This window comes from Myotis yumanensis, unplaced genomic scaffold (assembly GCF_028538775.1).
Source record: "Myotis yumanensis isolate MYYU_CA2020_CCGP unplaced genomic scaffold, mMyoYum1.0.hap1 SCAF_3, whole genome shotgun sequence".
In the NCBI taxonomy this organism is placed as follows: domain Eukaryota; kingdom Metazoa; phylum Chordata; class Mammalia; order Chiroptera; family Vespertilionidae; genus Myotis; species Myotis yumanensis.
The window spans coordinates 7,176,678-7,198,753 of NW_027223754.1; the positions used below are offsets into that span (position 1 = coordinate 7,176,678).

Sequence of the window (22,076 nt, forward strand, 5' to 3'; positions counted from 1 at the left end):
TTTCTGATGGTCTTAGGCGACCCCTGTGAAAGGGTCGCTCGATCCCCAAAGGGGTCTCGACCCACAGGTTGAGAACCGCTGCTTTAGAGTTTTGTTTTTCTATTTAGCGTTCCTATTTGAAGTCTCAGGATTTATGGAACAATAAACGCCATTTACTGCTGTGTGCTATCTGGGATTTCCCGACAGTGTTAGAAGTGGGGTAAAAATATTTAGCTGAAAGCTGATCACATTTGAAATCACACCAAGAAGTATTGTGCTGCGATTCGTCCCAGAGAAACAAATCAAATGGTGGCAGCAGCAAAGTAGGTTCCTTAAGAAAAAAAAAATAGTAGTATGTGGACATTTTAGTATAATACATGTTTTCTACATGTTTTCTCATTGTTGGGGGTCGGGGAGCCTGAAAGCAAGGAATAAACCGGAAGGGTCTGTTGGCTTGCTAGTCGTGTTACTAGCATACCATAATGCAAATTTTGACCATTGCAAGTGGGCCAAGTTAGAGGAGTCCAAAATAAAGCACATCCTTAGACAGTTCCCGCCCCCCCTCTTTCTCCCAGCATTCATTCCGAAGTCCTACCTTAAGATTACCTACAAGGAGGTCGTATCTCACCGGGACTAGGAAGGCTTGTCACCTCTTGATGAATGGAGTGGGCAGAAGCCTGGCCCAGAAGGTGGCGGCTTCCCTTTCCCAGGGCCCAGCATAGCTTCCTGGTGTATAAGCCAAGCCCCAAAAGAGAAAGTGAGCTAGTTGGTCTTGGGTGACTCTTCCCCACCCCATTCTGGGTACTCCCAGCTTTCCATATTTCCGGTGGTTTAAAGTGGTTTAAAGGCAGCACAGGCGCAAATACAGGCGCTTCTAAGACCCTCATCAGAGGAGGCAGGTCCAGTTCCCGCTGCAGGGAAACTGCTCCAAGCCTGGCCCTTCTTCCATCCTCCTACCCCCTGGGGTGGACCCCATGCACCCTGACCGCCTGGGAACCCAGCATCAGTCCAAGACGCGCTGTAGTGAATCTCAATGCACTTGGCCCCTGCAGGTCTGTGCGTCCAGGAGGGGAGATGCTGCCCCTGCCCAGTGCTGTGCCCTGTACCAGGGGGGCAGTCACCACTGACCAGCGGGCAGAATCCACACCAGGAGGAGGGACTGAGCTCGCTAGGGAGCTCGGGAGAGTGGGCGACCGTGGGATAGACCCTGCTGGGGAGGAGTTTGGGGACTGGGAGGCTGCCCCCAAAACCGAGGGTCTAGGGGCAGTGAATGCTGTGTCCAGGCCTTGCCAGCCGTCCCGAGCCCGGTGTCCGGCCGCTCCTCAGCGCTGGCCAGGACTTAGTAGCTGCTGAATAAATCGGAGCCTGGGGCATGGGGCGCCTGGTTCTCCAGGGGACAGCGGGGCCTCGAGGCCTGGCCTGCAGCGCCCTGGGCTTGCTCCGGGCTCGCCCTCACCTCCTCAGCCTCGGCGGGGCTGGGCTGGGGGGTTTCCCCGGGCGGGGACTTTCCGGGGCAAGGGCTGGACGGAAGGGGCTGGATACCGGACACGTCCCCGTCCCGCCGTCCTCACCCCCGCAGCGGAGGCAGGCGGCCGAGGGGGCGTCGGTGGCGGCCAACCCCGCTGGGGCGCACGGCCCCGCGCGCGGAGGCTCGAGGGCTGACGGCGGCCGCGGGAGATGGGGGTGGGGTCGGGTCGCAGTTTCCTCGCGGGCCGAAGGGCGGGCGTGTCCGGCGCGCCGGACCGTGGGGCCGTCTCCGTTTGGCGCCGCGAGGCCGCGGCCTCCGGGCTGAGGTCACCGGGCCAGGCGCCCTGCAGCGGCCCCCGGGCGACGGCGCCCGGACACGCCACGGTCGCGCGATGGGTGCGTGGCGCACTCGGCCGCCGCCTGGGACCGCCCTGGGGTCCGAGGGGGCGCGGGGCGCGGCGCGGGGGCCCTTTGTGCCCTCGGCGTTGGCCGGGCCTTTTCCTTCCGCAGGGAGCGCGCTCCCCACCCCTTTCCTCTGCGAGCCCAGCTTTCCCTGAAGTCGGAGAGGGGTGAGCAGGGCGCGCACACTTCCCTGCAGCTCCTTCCCGCCCCCAAACTCGAAGCCCCCGCGACGCCGGGCCCGAGGGAGACACTCGGGATCCGGGGGGGAGCGCGCAGCGCCCTCCAGGCCCCTCCCTCCCACCCGGCCCGCTCCCCTCCCCCGCCCGCCCGCCGCCCCGCGCCCCGCGCGCCGCCCCGGGAGCGGCAGGGTTAAGCCCTGGAATGTGGCGGCGAGGAATGTGCATGCAGATGAGCCGGGCGGGGCGGGCCGGGGGGCGGGCCCGGGCGGGGCGCATGCAAATCGCACGCAAATGAGGAGGCCCGTCGCCGCCGCGGCCGCTGCTCCGCCGTGCTTCCCGGATCCGAGCCCAGACGGCGGCGGCTCGGGCAGCCTGGGCACCGCGACCCTCGGCGGCCGCAGGGGGACGGGGAGCAGGAGGAGGAGGAGGAAGAGGCGGAGGCAGCGGCGGCGGCCGCGCGGAGGAGGAGGAAGAGGCGGAGGAGGGTTCGATCTCGGGCTCCGACGCAGACATGGTGGACTGATCCCCGGCGGATTCCTGGACTGATTCCCGCGGCGCCCCCCGCGCGTGGCCCCGCCGCGCCCCGCGCCCCGCAGCCCCTCGCCGGCGCCCGGGCCGGACAGTCGCGTTCCCGCCGCGTCCCGCGCCGGGTCCCTATGGAGGCGCCGCTCGCCGGCGAGGCCGCCGACCATGCCTAGGAGGGCCGGGAGCGGGCAGCTGCCGCTACCCCGGGGCTGGGAGGAGGCCAGGGACTACGACGGCAAGGTCTTCTACATCGACCACAACACCCGGAGGACCAGCTGGATCGACCCCCGGGACAGGTGGGCGGCGGCGCTTGTTGTCCGGGAGACCCCGCGGCGCGGGGGACGCGGGGGGCGTGGGGCGTCGCGCGCCCCGGGTGCGGGGAGGGGTCCGGGAAGAAGGCGCGGGAAGGTCTGCCCGGGCCGGGCTGAGTCCGCCGCCAGGCCCCTGGGAGGAGGGCCTTGGGGGCCGCCTGTGCCGGGCCCCCTGCGCCCGCCCACCTCCCGACGCCCCCCGGGACCTGTGGACCCTGCGGGCCCCGGGGGACGGGCGGGACGGGCGCCGGGGCCGGCCTTCCGTCCAGTGAGCGCACCCAGACGGGCCACCTGAGCCCGGTTCCGAGCTCACCGGCGTCTGAAGTTGGCCCGAGGGGGGCTGGAGGGCACGTTGGGCCTGGCGGGAGGGGGCCGGCTCGGTGAAGGAGGGGAGCCCGCCGTCCAGGCCGCCCGGGGCCCCTCTCCGGCGGTCCTTGGCTCCCCACCGGGGACGGGAGCTGCAGACGGGGCGCCCCGGTCAGGCCCCCGGGGGTGGGTGTCATTGGTTTTGCCCCTCAGATTTCAGAAACATGTGTTCGGGGCTTTGCTGCCTTGTTCGTCTTCACCTGAAAACTCGAACCGACTCCAGACCTTGGGAAGGCAGAGCCTGTTTTGCAGTAAGAAGTGGTGACATGCACCCCGGGCTGAGCCGGCTCCTGGAGAGTTCTCGCTTGATTTCTTGCAGTGACCAGCGCACACTTTCATCCCCTGGGCCTGGGGGGTGCAGAGCAGAAGCAGGACAAAATCAGAAGCTCGGGAGCCTCAGTGTAGTTGAGTGTCCACAGATGTTCTTCCTCTATCCCATCTTCTTCTTTTTTTAAATCCTTAAAAGGAAACTTTTTTTGTTTGTTAATCGTCACCTGAGGATATGTTTGCCATGCTTTTCAGAGAGAGTGGAAGGAAGGGAGGAGGAGGGGGAGAGAGAGAGAGATCACTGAGAGTCACATCCACTGGTTGCCTCCCGCACGCCCCCGCAAACCCCTCAGCTGCGCGCCCTTGACCCGGAATCAGGAATCGAACCTGTGACCCTTAGGCTCGCAGGCCGACGCTCTAACCACTGATCCATATGGGCCAGAGCCGGGAACTTTTATAGTTAGAATTATTATAAGAATAATATGAGATACTCCAAATTGTAGACTTGTAATTTGTCCATTGAGGAGCTATTTCTAATTGTGATTTTAAATAAAATACATATGTTATTAGGGATACCTCCAACATTTCTGAAACTTTTTCACCAGCTATTTATGGAATGTGGCCTTAGGGGTTTATAACCTTTTCTAGGTGCTTCTACAAAACATTACCCTTTTTTCAAATTGAAGCTGAAATACAGTTTCATACTTTATATTCCCAGTTACTTTAAGTCCTAAGAATATTGTTTTTGGAAGCTGTTGAAGAGCAATTATAGAAAGTCATAAATTACATTATAAATTTATGGAACAATCCTTATTAAATTATCCATGAAGGCATCGGTGTAGGTTTCCCTCCTGAGATGAGGGAAGGCAGCTGTGTGGAGCTCTCCTTGCCACAGCCCTGCTGCCTGTTACCTGCCACCTGAAAGTGATGACACGCATCACACCTTCACAGTCTCCCCGGATACGGATACGGCTGTGGTCATAAACTTCCTGCTCCAGGCCAGGGGTTGCGCTTTGAAACTACTTAACAGATAGTCAATGCCCGTGATGATGGTGTGCACCCAACAGGGTCTTTTAAGGCACCTGTGTAATTATCTGACCTTTACAGTCATGTGGGAATTCTTTCTGTTTGCTGGTACTTGGAGTTTCAGGTTATTGAAATTGCAATGGATCTTGAAATATTCAGGCATTTCAAGTTCTCTTCTTCCATTTTCATGTCTTATTATATGTGTTTACCAACAAGGGTTATAAGGATATGTAAGGCCTGGGCAAAGCAAATAGAAAGGGAAGGAAAATTCATGACTTGGCTTGGTTTATCCATATTACTGCTTCTTAAACAAGTTAAGCGTGTCTGTTATTTTAAACTGTTAATGGATTACCAATTATTAGGAACTGTGTTTTCAAGAAACTGGGTAACCAGTTCATTTGCTGGAGGCAAACAGTTTTGACTAAGATGACTTATTATTCCAGCTTTCTTGAAATTGTTGGATTTTTAAGTATCTATCAACTTGACAGATTATTTCTGGATCTCAGTATCCAAGTGTTAAAAGACAATTCCTTGAGAACAGAGTCAACGTTGACATATTTGTGTTTTCTTTTAGGACAGTGAAGTATCTGCCTGTCTTGCTAAATAGTGTAAGAGATGCTGGGAGAGGCTTTTCGGAGAAATCTTAACTAGGCAGTTTTGGTTCACACTCACACTCTCACCGAACATACGGAAAGAGATGTGACACAGGCCTTGGAGTGCGCCCGTTCTTCCACAGGGTCTGATGACAAGGCCCGAAAGAAAAGGGACTGGATGCACTGTGGGTCTGCAGTGCTTTTGAACTTTTAAAGCCATTTAATTAAAACGACCAGGATGATTTATCCAGCCATATTTATGTTAAGAAAAAGAACTTTGTGTTTCTGATAGTCTGTCAGAATTTGAGAGGTATTTCTGATTGTATAAATAATTATGTGTATTTAATGGGGGAACAGTGGGGGATTTCATAACATTATTTCATTGAACAAGCTGTGGTTTTCAGAATATTGAAGTATTATTTTAAAATACTTTCAAGCCCAGCCAGTGTGCTTTAGTGGTTGAGCCTACGCAGATCCATGAACCAAGAGGTCCCCAGTTCGATTCCCGGTCAGCTGTCTCTCTCTCTCATCGCTGTTTCTATCTACGACTCTCCCTTCTTCTCTCTCTCTCAAATCAATTTTAAAAACCATATTAAGCCGAACCGGTTTGGCTCAGTGGATAGAGCGTCGGCCTGCGGACTCAGGGGTCCCAGGTTCGATTCCGGTCAAGGGCATGTACCTTGGTTGCGGGCACATCCCCACTGGGGGGCATGCAGGAGGCAGCTGTTGGATCTCTCTCATCGATGTTTCTGGTTCTTTATTCCTCTCCCTTCCTCTCTGTAAAAAAATCAAAATATATTTTAAAAAACCATATTAAAAAAATAAAATACAATACGTTCAAGCTTTTGGAGGTGGCTGAAATAATGCCGCAGACTTTGCAGGCGCCATCAGAGCTTTCCTTGCTCCACCTGACCGAGTCAGCTTAAATGGGGATCTGAATCCCTCTACACCTCCATCTTTCAACTCCAAGATGAAGATAACACCACCTACCTCATAGGGATGCTTGGGGGCCCATAATTGGGGCCCAGCCACATGGTAGTAGTTGTAGTGCTTGTTCCAGTTTGGGAACTGAGTGGTGCTTCCGGTTCCCCCTGAGAAGAGTAGAAATACTAGCACGTTTCTCAGCGTTCATTGTGGGACAGCCACTGAGCTAAGCTCTTTAATTGGGATCTCATTTTATTCTCCTTTAGCCCTGTGCGGTGTGAGGGAGGCGCTGTTACTGTCTTCCAGTCATAGACAAGGAGATGGAGCCACGGGAGATTGCTATTGCTAGTGACCGTGGAGCCAGGATTGGAAGCCAGGGAGTCCGACTCCCCATCTGGTGCCCTTTTCCTTCCTCCGGGCTGCCCGGCCACCTGCTCAGCAGCCCTCGGGTTGGGCACAGCCTGTCTGCCCAGCTGATTTTTCAGGCTGATTGGCCAGTCCTTACTAATCTTTAAAGGTTCCTGTCCATTTTTTACAACCCTGTGACCCCCGAGTTAGCCACGCGAAAGCGTCTAGTTCACGAATGCCTTGGAAGTGTGGCTTGTTGGGGACCCAACAAGTTGACCACCTCAGAAGTTCTATTTATGGGAAGAGTTAAGCGCTCTGTCTCACCCCTGAATAAATGACAGTTTTACTGTAACAGTCTTGACTTTGCCCTCCTCCTCCCTTCTCACTAATCCTGGGGAAATCTCCCCGTCCTTAATTTCTTGCCCCAGCGTGACTCCCCGCTCCCAAGGGCCACTCCCCCAGGAGCGCTGTTCTGCGGGTCTGCTCCCTCAGTCACCCCTATTTGGCTCACCAAGGACGCCCTTTGACTGCACCAGTTGGTGTTTATGGTGGTCCATAGATCATGGCCAAATGGCCTGGTGTTTTAAAAAAAATAAAAAAAGACCATATTCAACACGGGAGAAAACGGTTGGATGTATTCATTGCTTCTTGGAGGAGTAAGGGGCCAAGGTCGGCAGACCTCAGAGACGGGGTGAATGGTTTGACAAACTCCCAGGAGAATTCTGCCCCCTTTTCTATTCTTGGATTGACCATTGCCCAAGTGGACCATAACTTTGTGTCCTTGAACTTAAAAGCTTTACCACCACACACAGCGACTTTACCTTAAAACTTGCCAATAGATCGTCATCTTTGGTCTAAGGCTAGTGTCAGATGTTGAGCAGCCTGTACTTTCTAATGGAAGGGAAGAAATCTTGGGTTTGGGGTCACCTGGTGACCGTGAGGAGGAAGAGTGTGTCAGCAGTGACTGAGATCACTTCTGGCACTGCGTGAGGGAGCTCTGGATCCTCTTTCCTTCAAAGTCAAAGCGAGGAGTCGGCTCACCCTCCTGCTAGAGTGTAGACTCAGGAGCCCTGCCTGGCTTCCTACTGCTGCTTTCTGTGTCCCGTGTATGGCAGGTGTTAACTGCGTGTCAGTCAGGTCAGTTAATGAAGAAATATTAAGTAAGTGAAGGAATATTAATGGAGCTACTCTCTTGTTTCCAGTTCTTATTGTTGGACTTTCAAAAGAGTTACCCACCACCATCCAATAACTGGAAACCATTGATTTTCCAGTTAGATGACTAATAATGAGAGAAATAGCTGCCACCGTTTGCCTACTGGTACTAATGCGGATATGAATTGCTTACAGGAGCAAAGAAAACACAATCGGTGCTCGTAGTCTACATCGCAAGTGCCATTGCCGTAGACGGCTGCACAGACACCGGCCGCCGGCTCCCCGCTTGGGCGCCCAGCGGTTACTGATGAGTTATTTGAGTGATTACGGTATTTGAAGTGTGGAGAGGTTGTTAAAAGAAGGTTTCTTTTAAAAATAAAAAATCACTCTGGGAAGCACCAAGTTAAACAAAACTGCACTGTCTTCCAAAAATTCCCAAGGAAATATTTCTTGCTTTCAGCAGTCTGCTCTGATGCGTGTTGGAGTGAGCAGTCGCTGCTCCGTGTACGGCTAAGATCTCCACAGTGACTTGAACAGTCTGTAGTTTGCAGTTGAATTTGGTTGGAAGACTGAGGGCAAAAATTGCTTTTTCAAGAAAGACGATTATTTATAAGTGAGTCTGTAGCTGCAAGGCACTACGCTGTGAGCTACAGTGAGCCATTGTGAGCGGAGGCTGCAAGCCAGCCGCCGTTTCCAGCTCATGTGGGGAAGCCGTGCCTGTGGGAGCTGGCGATGCTGCCTCCTTGTCAATGGCACTGGAGCAAACGCCTGGGAGAGTGATGCCACCGCTGCGAGGGGCGTGTCAGCGTCATTTCGCTGATGCGGGAGCTACTGAAATGGCAGGAGCTGTTAGCCTATCGCAGTAGAAATTCCTCAAGACGGCCTGGGTCTGTGTATGTTCCATCTTGTGAACGTCATGGATATTGGTTGAACTGATTTCCTGTTAGAATTTTAGACTAACTTCTTCATCTTAGAGAGATGAAGGGCGAAAAGAGAGATGAAGGGAGAAAGGAGCATCAGTGTGAGAGAGAAGCATCAATCAGTTGCCTTCTGTACATGCCCTGACTGGGCATCGAACCTGAAACCCACGTATGTGCCCTGACTGGGACTCGAACCGGCAGGCCGGCCGTGCACAGGATGGCGCTCAGCCACCTGAGCCGCCACTCTGGCAGGTGGGAGGAATTTTTAAGGGCATAGTGTGTAGATAAGTTGTGGGTTAGAAATAATTTACCAGATATAGAGGCTCAGAATATTTTCAACCTCTTCAGTGTTTCCCCCCCCCCATTATTTTATCTTTTGCTGTGATTTAAAAAATCACATAAAATTCACCATTTTAACCATCTTAGAGCGTACAATTCAGTGGTTTTTACTATATTCACAGTGCGCGGCCATGACCATTGTGTAATTCCTGAACGATTTTATCACCCCAAAAAGGAACCGCATACCCACAATGAGCTCATCCATTCTTTTCCCACCCCTGCTGCCTTTGGCAGCCACGAACTCATCTATTTACTGCCTCTCTGGTTTTGCCTATTCTGGACATTTCATATAAATGGAATCATATAATTTTTGTGTCTGGCTTCTGTCACTGTGCATATTTTCAAGGTGCATCCCTGTTGCAGAATGTGTCAGTTCTCCGTTCCTTTATGACTGTGGGTGCTATGCCATCATAAGAAGATACCACACTTGGTTTACCCATCCCCCAGCTGAGTGGCATTTGGCTGGTTTCCCCTTTGGGGCTATTCAGATGAATGCTGCCTCAACATTCATGTAATTTTGTATGAATATATGTTTCAGTTCCCTTGGAAATGGACCTGGAGGTAGAATTGCTAGGTCACATGGTAATTCTAGGTTTAACTTTGTGAGGATCTTCCAAAGGGGGTGCACCGTTTTGCACCCCACCAGCATGTTTGAGGGTTCCGCTCCCTCTACGTCCTCACCAATACTTGTTATTTTCTCTCTTTCCTACAGCATCTCCGGTGGCGGTGAGGTAGTGTCTTCCTGTGGTTTTGATTTGCGTTTCCCTCTTCAGAGTGTTTTGATGGCCTTAATTTGACCCAAGCTTTCCCCTCTGTTCCGGCCTCTCAGCCCTGGACACTGTCCCCACCTTTCTGTGTCCTCTCACTGATTACTTGACCAAGAAAAGCTAGGTGAGAGACATTCCTTCTCTGAGTCTCACATCGCTCTTTCCTGTCCGCATGCTCGGCATTATTTTAACTCTGAAGGTGTAGACATCAATTAACCAATAGTTTTATTGTGTCAGCCAGCTAGGTCCCCTGGACTCTGGGAGATAAAAAGCTGATAAGATTCCTCCCAGCTCAGGTTGCTTACGATCTAGTTTGCATGATCATCACTTAAAAGCCAAGTCTGAGCCCTGCCCATTTTGCTTTCTTTCGATCCACTTTTAATTCAGTTCATGGTCCCTCCCTCCTTCCTAACGGGCCTGGGAGGAAGAGTTGGGAGGATTTAAAAGTCGAATATACCGACGAAGGACACATTGATTTTTTGTCTTCATCTCGAATGGATATATTTTATGAAGCATGGATGTGAATTGCATAGATAATGAATTATACTTTGTGTGTATACAGTCAGCTTACTCAAAATGATTTGATACTTAAAACCTTTTAGCTAGTTATAAATGGTGAGAGTTAAATTCACCTTTAGTATTATTATTTATTTTTTAAAAACGGTTGGAAGAAACCTGGCAAACTCTGCCTTAGTCAGGTGATCAAGGTAAATGTCAACAGTAATAAGTCATGTTGATGTCCCCTTGACATGCTGTGGTCACAATGGTACCTTTTATTTGTGGGCTTTCTCCCCCAAAACCATCTTAACCCCAGTGTAATCATGAGAAAAACACCCACCAGGTGCCCAATAGAGGGACATTCTACAAAATATCTGAGCAGTACTCTTTCTTTTTTAAAAATAATTCTTTATTGTTCAAAGTATTACATATGTCCCCCCCCCCCCCCCCCCCATTGACTCCCTCTAGCCTAGCCCTGTTCCCCACCCCAGGCCTTCACCACCCTATTGTCTGTGTCCATGGGTTATGCATAAATGCATACAACTGACCAGTACTCTTTAAAACTGTCGTCATTATCAACAACAAGGAAAGTCTGCAGCACTGTCACAGCCGAGAGGAGTGCAAGGAGACCCGGTGGGTAAATGTGATGTGGTGTCCAGGTGGGTTCCTGGAACAGAAGACGGAAATCCGAAGGAAGTATGGATTTTAGTCAGTAATGCATCAATATTGGTTCATTGATTTTATGTACCGTTCTAATAGGGGAAACTAAGTGTGGGCTATATGGAAACTCTGTACGATAACTCTGTACTATAACTGCATTTTTTCTATAAATCTAATACTATTCTACAAAAGTTTATTTTTTAAAAAAATTACCAAAGTACCCCCCACAAAACAGTTGGAAGTGTTTTTTTCTTGAGTTGAAATGTGAGCGTTCTGAGTAACTATGGTTTTTGGGGATACTTGAAAAGCAAGGGTGGGCGAACGGCCCAGGCCACAGCCCAGCCTGCGGCCTTCCTTTTGTCCGGCTCTCCAGCTAGGAACGGGGTTACCTCATTCAGAGGATGCCAGTGAGCAAAAGCAACGAAGGATATGCGACAGGTTATACTAGTCTGTGGCCCACTAACCCTAAAATAATTCTAGTCTCTGGCCCTTTACAGGAAAATTTTGCCAACCTCTGATATAAAGCGAGATGATAAAAATCTTTAAAATATTTTAGATCAGCATTGAAGGGAAATGTTAATAGTATGTGATAGGTGGTCGCTGATCATTCATTTCGTCCACAGTCTGCCGGGACTGCGGGCACTTGCAGCACAAGGCTGGACCAGACGTGGACGCTGAACTTGGCGTTGCCTTTCTTCTCACGCAGGGCAGCATGCCACTTAACGTCTCATAGGCCCATTCTTCCCTGACGTAGCCGGACTGGGCACAGGGACGTGAGGAAAACAGGCCCAGGTGAACTGGAGGGGCCACCGCTGTTTGTTTACAGTTTGCTGTTGGAAGACTAAGTGTTACAGCGCTCTGTTTCAACAGTTGGAAACGCTGATTTCCCTGTGACATATGGATAGTATTTATAAAAATCTCAAAGTTGGCCCTGGTTGGCATTGCTCTGGGGTTAGAGCATCGGGCCAAGCATTGAAGGGTCTCTGGTTTGATTCCTGGTCAAGGGTGCATACCAGGGTTGCAGGTTCTAGCTCCCAGTCTCCAGTCCCAATCCGGGTGTGTGTGGGAGGCAACCAATCACTGAGTCTCTCCCACATCGATGTTTCTCTCTCTTTTGTCCCCTCTCTCCATTCTCTAAAAATCAATGGAAAAAATATCCTCTGGTAAGGATTAACCAGAAAAAAAAAATCACAGTTGGTGATGTTGATCAAGTAGAAAATAACTTCACATATTATCTTTATAAAGCAGGTACCTGTCACAGTTAAGGTGCTTCCAAAGTTTAGTTTAGTGAAAACTAAAATTGTGTAACTCTGAATAATCTTTCCTATGAAGTAAAGACCTCCTGGCTCCCGGAGGACAGTGGGGAGTGCGGGGTGGCGTGCACGGGGTGGAGCGGGCGGGCAGTGGGCAGGGCTGCAGTGAGAACACAGTGAGGCTCAGGGAGCCCTTTCCCCGGAACGTGCACCCCGTCACAGAGGCCCGGTCGGAGGCTGGGAACAGAGGTGGGCATTGAACCTGCTCTGGTCTCCCCGGGACCGGAGGTAGGAAATTTCATGGGAAAGAAATGTCGACAGTATTTTGATTGCTAAAATAGCGACTGACCTGTAGCTAGAAAGTGTCGCTGGCATTTCTGTAAACGGAGCGAGGGTGTGGGCTTGGCGAGCGCACAGGCTCTGCCTCCTGGTGCCTGGTGCTGCTCCTGAGGCGCTGCCTTCTGGTGGGGCCTGGGCTGCCCTGGTCAGGGCGTGTGAGCGTGCTGATGGCGGGGTGACGGGTAAACATCCACCTGCAGGGATCTGCAGTGTAAACGCCTGATCCAATCCCCGCTTAGTGGCAGCCCGTGGAATGTGCTGTGTACACTACTGATTGACATTGCTCCGTTGGAGGAGCAGTGCCCTTGGTATTCGGTCAAATGTAAAGCCTGTTGGGCAACGTTTTCTGCAAAAGATGGGAAGCGCATGCGGTTTCACGCAGTGCGAAATTCCACCCCGCGGTTTTCCTGCTTCTAGTAGAGATACATTAAAACGCCAGTCTCCTTTCTTGAGATGGTGACAATAAATGGATGTGTGGAATCCATATTGTACACAGCCTCCCTGGGTCGTCAGTTTTGTCAGCTTTTAAGTCTAGGTTCATTTCGGCTGGTCAGTCACTGTCCACAGGGCTTCCTTTCCCGCCTGCTGATTAGCGGGCTGTGTGAGCTGGTTGGAAATATGCCATTGACTTCCTCCCTCCTTACCTCCCTTTCTCCTTTTCTGCTAATGACATTTCTCATGGCACAGTATGACCCAGAGCCTATCCAACCCGGCCGAGTACTTAACGTCACATTAACACCTGGTTTGCTATTGCAGATCCAGAGACTACACAGCTAACTTGGTTGTCTGAGGCCCCTTCGGTCCTTGCTCCCTGGAAAGGCACGCCTTTGGAGTGTGTGCAGCTAGATACCTTCCTGGAGACTTCCTGTTGTCTCCTGCGCGGGAGCACCTGTGTGTCTGCACCGCTCATGTCCTGAGCTGGTTCACGGCAGTCGAGGCTGGGCCCAGCTTTGCATGAGTACTGTTACTTCGTGCTCCGCCAGCTGCCTGTCCCCGTAGCGCTGAGCACCGCAGGCCGGGCCATGTAAATGAAATGCAAGTATCATTTGCTGGCTTCTTTGGCAGCTGCGTGTCTGTCCCAGCCTGCTTTTCCTGAGTTGACCCCCTAGTCCAGGGATGGGGGACGTCGGCTCGCGGGCCGTATAAGGCCTTCGCTCAAAATCACTTGGTCTGGCCCTGCTAAGGCGTTAGGGGTTCATGAAATGTTTGACCAAATATAGCAGGCTAATTTTTAAGTTGATAATTTTGTATGGCCCTCGGATGATGGTATAAATACCCAAATGGCCCTTGGCAGGAAAAAGGTCCCCCACTTCCCACCCCCGAGCCCTAGTCAGTCACTCATTCATTCATTCAACTGTTCATCAGATATTCAAAGAAGACACTATATGCCAAGCACATACCAGTATATAGGGGATGTGGCATTGAATAAAGTAGACAAGGGCCCTACTTCTGTGGATTGTCGAGTTTGGGGAAGACAAACCATAAAGATACTAGTGAACGTGTTTTGATTGCAATAAACAAGGCAAAGTGATAAATGGGTTAGAGGGAGCTTCTTTGGGTGGGGTGGTCAGGAAAGGCTGTTGTAAGGAGCTGGCGGAGCCGGGGCAGAGGACAAGAGAAAGCCGTCCGCGTGAAGATCTCGGAGGAGGAGACGAGCCCCGCAGGGAGAAGCTGGTCCCGCTCTGCCCGCGCACCAGCCTCCAGGAGCCTGTGGCTGTTTCAGTCAGAAGTTCATCAGCATTTAGTTCCTGGGGTCAGCAGCCCCGGTGCGTACAGAACACCTCCGCCAGTGCGCTGCCCTAAGGCCCAGCGATGGTGCTGTGTGTCCAAAGGCACCCCGAGAGCCTGCAGCTCAGACGGGGGCAGGCGGGTCTCAAGAGACAGTGCGGACACCTCAGGGGGTCCAATCCTGTTTACCCTGTAGACAGTCAACATTGGGGAGTTTGAAGCTGAATGGGGCAATGATGGGGCTTGTGTGTGCATGATAGAGTGTTCCTGTTTTTAAGCAAGAGTTCGCTGCTCTGGGAGAAGGAACGGAGGAAGCTGTGGCAGTGAGGTAATCTAATGGAGAGCAGTCAGATCTTTAGCTGGAGTGGCGGCTGTGGCTGCGGAGATGGGGGGAGAGAAGGATCAAGGACCTGCTGGTTACTGATGGGGAAGGACCCAGGAGGAATGGGGTGGTTGGTGTCCAGGTGGGTCTGGACTCCGTCTGAGACGCCGCTGAAGACCTGCGCTCCCAGGGCCTCGCAGGCAGCGGGCAGTGAGTTGAGTTTGGGACACGGCTGGACTATTTCAGATATTAAGTTTGGGTCCACATGGCTAGGGTTTAAAACGGGGATGGGACGAGATTCCTGGGAGAGAAGAAAGAGGTCTTAGGTAATGTGAGACCTAAGATGCTCTGTTTGTTCTCTCTGGGACGTGCCTCACACTGTCCACCACTGCACCAAAGGTGGTGATGAAGACGATGATAACGCTCAGGTACCGCCTGTTGAGCCCTTCACATATGTTGCCTCCGCTCCGGTCTGCCTGCTCTGTTGTGTTTCAGCGTCTGGCGCTGTGCACACGCTCAGTAAGTATTTATGGACTAAGCGAAGCCTTTGATCGGCACTGCTCTTGCCCCCACTTTGGGAAATGAGGCTTAAAGGGTTAAGTGACTTGTCTAAGGGCACAACGCGGTTGAGCAACGGAAACAGGTTTCAGCCGTGTCTTTGACTTCAGAGCCGTGTCTGTAACTATGGACTGACCGCCTCCAACCACTGCCCAGGGGCTCCTGGCCACCGTCCTGGGGTTAGGAGGTCCTAGACGCTTGAAGCTTCCCTTAGCACGTTAGCCACACCCAGTCTCCAGTGCCTTCACTGTCGTGGCACTTGTTTTAGCGTCTGTATTAAGACTAATGCGTGATGTGTTGATTCTTCAAGTTGAACTATTACTTTTTCAGAATTTTTTATTTTCCCAAACACGTTGGGAGTGTCCGCTGGTTAAGTCATGCACCCGGCTCTTTACGTGTGCCCTCCCAGGACACCCACACCACATCCACGCACACGTACTACTATTAGGTGCTCGAGGGTAGCCTGGCTGGGTCTGTCCCCTGGGCCGCCTGCCCGTGCTGTAAGGTTCTTCAGAGGCGGAGGTCTCACATGCTCTGCATCCTTTATCCTTGTCTCTGGCTCTAAAACCCTTGACCTTGTACCACAGCCTCTCAACCGAGGCTTTCCTAAATACACTCTGCCACCTGCACCGCGGTGCCCTCTGTGCCCCCTCTCCCATTTGAGGACAGGTGAACTGATCACTAAGGAGGGAGGATTTTCCCAGCGATAAGGCTGAGTCCCAGCTCTTCTCATCTAAACCAGGGATGAGGAATGTCTGGCCCGTGGACAGTGTAAGGCTCGAGGAATCATTTGGTCTGGCCCTGCCAAGGCATTAGGGGTGAGTTCATTGAATGTTTGGCCAAATATAGCAGGTTAATTTTTTTTTTTTATAGTATGTCACTTTCCTGTATTTCTTCACATTTATTATTTACCTTTTTTAAAAAAAATTTATTTCAGAGAAGAAGGGAAAGAGATAGAAACATCAACGATGAGAGAATCATTGACCGGTTGCCGGGGATCAAACCCACAACCCGGACATGTGCCCTTGACCGGAATCAAACCCGGGACCTTTCAGTCCGCAGGCTGGCACTCTATCCACTGAGCCAAACCAGCCAGGGCAGCAGGCTAATTTTTAAGGAGATAACTTCCTATGGCCTGAGAATGATGTTATAAATATCTAAATGGCCCTTGGCAGAGAAAAGGTTCCCCACCCCTGATAAACCCAAGTGGACATCTATTGTCTGAGAATACCTTGGTCTCACCACAAATGTGTGAATTACAGACCTTGATGGGAATTCTTTTTTACCTTGACTCTTGTAGTTGAGTTTAAGTCTTGGGGGAAGAAGAATCTCTGTAAATTGCCTTGTTATATAGTTTGCTTTAAGTTGCTTAGATTTGGATTCAGGCTCTAGCCTTCATGAATAGGCAGTGACAGAAGCTAGGAGGGAGGGTGGTGTGTTTCCGTTCGGTTTACTGATGCCACGAAGCCTACCTGTAAGAATACAAGCAGTCACTAACACGGTGATTATAAAGGACTCTCTTAACTTGTCATGGGAACTGCGCTTTTTATTTTGTCTTTGTCATAGCTGACAATGTATTGTGTATCTGCCTCTGTTTGGGAATCTAGTATTCTTACATTTCTACTTTTGGCTTGGTTTGAGATCCAAGTTTGTGAATTTCAATTAAATGCTTAGATTTTGCATGTGAAAAATCTTTTGTTCCTGTGTTGCTATGAGCAACAATTGTTCAAGTTAACCTTCCTTTCTTAGGGAAATGTGGACAAGTAAATATATGAATTTTATAGCAGGTTAAAAAAGTGATCATTTAGCTTCGTGAATGTTCTGCCTATAAAATAAATTGCTACGTCCGCCATAATTATCTCCGTGAGGGGAAGAATGCAGTAGAAGTGAGTAATCATCCAACACATTGACAGAACATTCCTAAAATACTATTCAAATGAGGAAAGACTTTCTTGGCTGCAGCCGGGTAGCCAAGCGTGGCGGCCTCTTAGCCAGGCTCTGACGGGGTTTACTACTGTGGCCTGTGGAGTTTGCACAGAGGCCGTGACTTACCTGAAACGGCCCAACTTTCTTTCTTTCTGTAAACCTCGTCGCCCGTCCTCCCCACACACCACTTGACCTCAGTCTTAAAGACGTCTTTGCCCTGGTGTCATTTGCTTCTGTGCTTTCCACCCCACTTCAGCCTAAATGTTACCCCCTCCTGGTGACCCCTGGCGATTGCTTCCACTTGCCGTAGGTTCTGCTGTGGGAAGTTTTTAAAATTTTATTTTTACTCCTTTGTGCTGTTCAGATGAGCGGTGTTGACCTACGTGAGTGGTGGTAAGGGACACAGGTTGGTCCCTTTGAGTGAAAACAGCGCCTGGCCCTGGCCCTGCTAGAGCAAGAGTACCACTTGGTAGATTCCAGGGAGCCCCTCTCCAGGAGGCCTGGGAATTTGGCTGGACCATGGTGGCTGGCTCCCCAGTTAGGGGCAGGAGGTCTGGGTGTGGGCTGGTGTAGGGACTGAGTGATCGTGTAATCCGTTCTTCTCTGAGAGTACGGGGCTCTGCCCAGAGCGCCCCGTGCCTTCCCGCGTCCTCACTCTCCCGCCACTGGCTCTGGAGCAGGAGCCTGGAGCCCTCGTGCTTACACAGTTTGCAGGAACCGCGAGTCCCCCTTCAGGAGGGCAGTCGGGCTCCTCCCACCGGCGTCTCTATTTGCCATACACTGGCTATGTTGGAAAACAGTGATTTAAAAAAAAAAACAAGCTTAATTTTGAAAATTTAAATTAGATTTCTATGTTTTTTGTTCAAATATCAGGGTTTTTTGGGTTTTTTTGCTGCAAAAAGCTATTTATAACCATTTTACCCAAAGCATGGAGAGGGTTCTAGGGTGGTTACAAGGCTCCTAGTGGTTGCAGGAAGAGGCTCAATCAGCCAGACCCCAGGGGGCGGAGAGGAGCCCCGGGAAGGCCTCTCTGTGCACCTTTGGAAGAGATGCTGGCCCAGCCCAGCCTGGGGCCGGCCAGCCTGCAGGGGTGAGCCAGGTGTGGCCCATCTTCTTGATGAGTTTCACCTGCTCATCCAGGAAGTGGTTCCCAGGAAGCGGTTCCCCAGGAAGTCCCAGAGCTGAGGGTCTTTGCAGGCAGAACCCAGGGCCTGCAGCTCCGAAAGGGCTGGGTTCAGGTTCTTCTCTAGGACCCTGGCGGCTTCCCTGGTGTCCCGAGTTTTGCCCCACTCATCTGGGGTAAGTTTCTGCCATCTTGGGAAGAGGATGTGGCCACCACGCTGGTTTTGCATCTTTAAGAGATGCCCAGTGCCCTGTGAAGAAGTGGCCCCCGCCCTCCAGGGCCACGTGGTCCGGGTGGAAACAGAAGCCCAGAGAGCGAGGTGTAGGAGGCCTGCAGATGTCAGGCTCCATGTGGTTGCTGCAGCCTTCATCTGGGTGGATAGTTCTGACGAATTTGGGAGCTCATGGTTCCTTGGCAATAAGGAGATAAGCTCAAAAATCGGTGTTGGCTGGTCTCGGAGGCCGAGGATGGCTGAGATGGTTCCAAAGGTGGCAACTGGAGGAGTCTGGAGGGTGGTCGGAGGCTGGAAGAAGGGGCGTCCCTGGGTCTGTTCTGCCCAAACACTGTTGAAGCAAGAGACGGATCCAGGGTACCGCTGAGAGTCACAGTTTTAAACACAGATCTAGTGTTAGGATGTTAATTCTAAAAGATATTCTGGGATAAGAGTGGGAACGTAAAATGAGCATGTGATGTGGTATTTGAGATGGACATTCTTGAACCATTAAGGAGAGTTCTTATGTGTAAATCATTGAGGACTGCCTCTTGTATACTAAGTTCATTTCCTTTCCACTATTCTCAGTTCTTGTTCCACAGTTCGTCTTTAACTTCCATATTCTTTATTCTGATACTCATCCATAGTGATAATGATATTGTTCTTAAGCAGTCCATCCACAAAACTTATTATTATTATTTTTTTAATTCCAGAGAGGAAGGGTGAGGGAGATAGAAACATCAATGATGAGAGAGAATCATTGACCGGCTGCCTCCTGCACGCCCCCTACTGGGGATCGAGCCCACAACCCAAGCATGTGCCCTTGACTGGAATCGAACCCGGGACCCTTCAGTCCACAGGCCGATGCTCTATCCACTGAGCAAAACTAGCTAGGACAAAAAACTTGATAGGTTTTAAAGCAAGTGCCAGTGGAAATGGAAACCATCTGAACATCTAGTTTCATCAAGATATCAGAAGTGATGTCAGGGGTCGGGGGAATAAGAGTCCTAATATATGGTGAAAAGAGAAGATTTGGCTTTGGGAGGTGGACACACAGTGCAATATACAGATCTTGTAACATAGAAACCCACACCTGAAACCTGTATGTTCATGCTGACCAATGTCACCCCAATCAATTTAACAAATATTTAAAAAGTAGAAGTTTAAAATTATATGCAACAACAAAAATTAAAATAAAAAATGTATGGGGGGGGAAAAAAGTGAGGTCCTAGCTGTGGAGATGAAAAGTTACCCTTGCAAGTGAGAAAAAAGGATGTTCTTACCACTTTAAGATTAAATCCTTCTAAATTACTGAACAATTTGAGGATTGAAAATACAGGAAAGTCGGTTTTCCTTTTCTGGTCTTGAAGAGGAAAATGAAGAATCATTTAGTTGGAAAACCAGTTATGTTAGAATCGCCAAGGCCAGCTGCCTGAAAGGGTGTGTGTATATATATATTTTATTGAAAAAACACCTTTATTCCTGTTTAATAATCATGGTTCATAGGAGGAAATGGTACGGATTGATAAAGAAGGATGTATGGGTGCCGGAGACAAAGGTCTCCTCTGTGGCTTCGCTGAGTGAAAACACGCATCAGGCACTGATACCCTCACATAGTCCGACCTTTGTCACCAGATGGTTTTGAACAAGGGATCTTTCTTAGAGGTTACTTCTGGGGAGTGAGGCTGCGGGTTGGAGAAAAAGACTTTTCTGTGAACTAAGTCTTCATACCCTTTACTTTTTGTTGTTGGATAGTTGCTGTTTTTATTCCTGATTTGTAAACAGTATTTACAAATGAGTCGAATGACAAAATGAGTAGGGTAAGCGTGGATTATGCCGCAAACGGTGCTAGTACAGTCGGCCACCTATTTTAAAAAATGAAACTTGGGTTTCTGTGCTTTCCCACGTGCAGAGATTTGTGGAAAGTCAACATGGAAAAACAGAATTTAAGCTATGAGAAAGCTGTAGGTAGGTGGGTGTCTGTATGACGTAGTAGCAGGGGTACATTTGACAACAGAAAAACTCAGACGTGACAAAAGGCACAAATGAAATTAAAAGACAAAAAACAAGGGGGGAAACCGTTTGCATGTGACCAATAAATTACAGTGGTTAGAATAACCGAACTGGGATCTTCCTACATATATCAACACAGATCAGTCAGGAGGGCGGTGTCTAGAGAAACAAAGCAAGTTTCAGAAGCATGTGCATAGTATGCATATCATTCATCTAAGAATTAAAACCCCACACACCAGAGGACACAGCATGTATGGGTGCATGCGGTCAGGGTGGGAAAGCAGCAGTGATCTGCTCTGACATCAGGATACAGTGGGGTCTTGACTTACGAGTTTAATTCGTTCCGAGACCCAGCTTGTTAAGGAGCTCGTTAACTCAAATTACTCTATCAACTCAATGTAAGAAATCAGCGGAGAGAAAGCTGGTATCTCAAAGAACTCATTAGTTGGGACACTGTAGTAATCGCCTCCGAGGAGGGGAGGGCGTGGGGGGTCCGTCCTAATATCTATATTTCTTTGTGTTTTTAAGTTGGCAGGCAAGAATGGAAAAACATTACCCAAATTTTGATGTTGCAGACATGGTGTTCATTTGTCTCTGTATTTTTTTGATACATATTAGATACACATTTTGAATTTTTCCACATGCCTTTTCACCATAGACCAGCTGTGGGCAAACTACGGCCCGAGGGCTGGATCCGGCCCGTTTGAAATGAATAAAACTAAAAAAAAAAAAAAAAAAGACCGTACCCTTTTATGTAATGATGTTTACTTTGAATTTATATTAGTTCACACAAACACTCCATCCATGCTTTTGTTCCGGCCCTCCGGTCCAGTTTAAGAACCCATTGTGGCCCTCGAGTCAAAAAGTTTGCCCACCCCTGCCATAGACAGTTAGTTTGTGCTTGAAGCTGTGAATATAATGAATTTCCTAGTTTTGAATTTTGGACATTTAAAAAAATGTATTGCTGGATTCTGTTTGCTAACATTTTATTTAGGATTTTTACACTTATTTTCAGGAGAATAGTGTAATTTTTTCTCTTCTTTTTTGATTAGATTGTGGTTCAAACGTCATGCTGATTTCCTAAAAAGAATTTGGAAGCTTTCATTCCTTTTCATGGAACAGTTGAAACATTATTGAATCGCATGTTCCTGGCAGTTTGGTGGAGCTCACATTTATAACTTATTTGATCTCACTTTTTCAGGGAGGTTAGTTCTTGGATAAGTGCATCTTTTGGTATCTATAGGGCTGATTAGATTTTCCCTGCCTTCTGGGGTCGATGTATTTATACCTCCTGGAAACTCAGCAGTGTTTTTCAATTTGCTGGGCAAGATAATCCTTTAATGCTCTTCTCCTTCTACTGCATCTGTGGTTGTTTTCCTGTTCTCATTTGTTACTTAGTGTATTTGTGCTTCTTTTTTTTCTTTCTTTCTAGTTTAGGTCACCTAATTGCTCAGTTACTTGGGTATTTCTTTTTAAAGCAACTAGCTCTTGAACTTATTGTTGTTAACTACTGTTTTTGTAATTTAGTAGTTTTTGTTTTTCTATTTTTTCATTCCTTCTGCTTTTTCATTTTTTGGTAACTATTTGAGATTGCTTATTTTATTTTTACTATTATTTATTGATATTAATAGTTAAGTATTTTAACTCTTCTTTTGATCTAATGGGGTTCAGGACATATTATCCCAACATATTCCTTCCTCCCCAACTGCCTGCTCTTCATCAAAGCTTCATTAGAAATACTCAGGTCTAACCGTTCCTTTGGGTCTTCTTTCCTCACGAAGGCTCTGGTATCATACAACTCATTAAGTAAACAAACTTGTGTGCTTTTCTCCTGTTAATCTGACTTTGTCAGTTTAATTTCCAGTCCTAGCCGGGGACCC

The 22,076-nt window shown here is 49.6% G+C and overlaps 1 protein-coding gene across 1 annotated transcript in view; it reads left to right on the forward strand.

The window, feature by feature from the left end:
* The first annotated feature begins 2,368 nt into the window (after positions 1 to 2,368).
* The window catches only part of WWC2 (WW and C2 domain containing 2), a 127,541-nt gene continuing 107,833 nt past the window's right edge, over positions 2,369 to 22,076 (forward strand). The window contains exon 1 of the mRNA XM_070408143.1: positions 2,369 to 2,848. Within this exon, the coding sequence (XP_070264244.1) occupies positions 2,718 to 2,848 (131 nt within the window). The 5' untranslated portion in view covers positions 2,369 to 2,717. The remainder of the gene's footprint in view (positions 2,849 to 22,076) is intronic.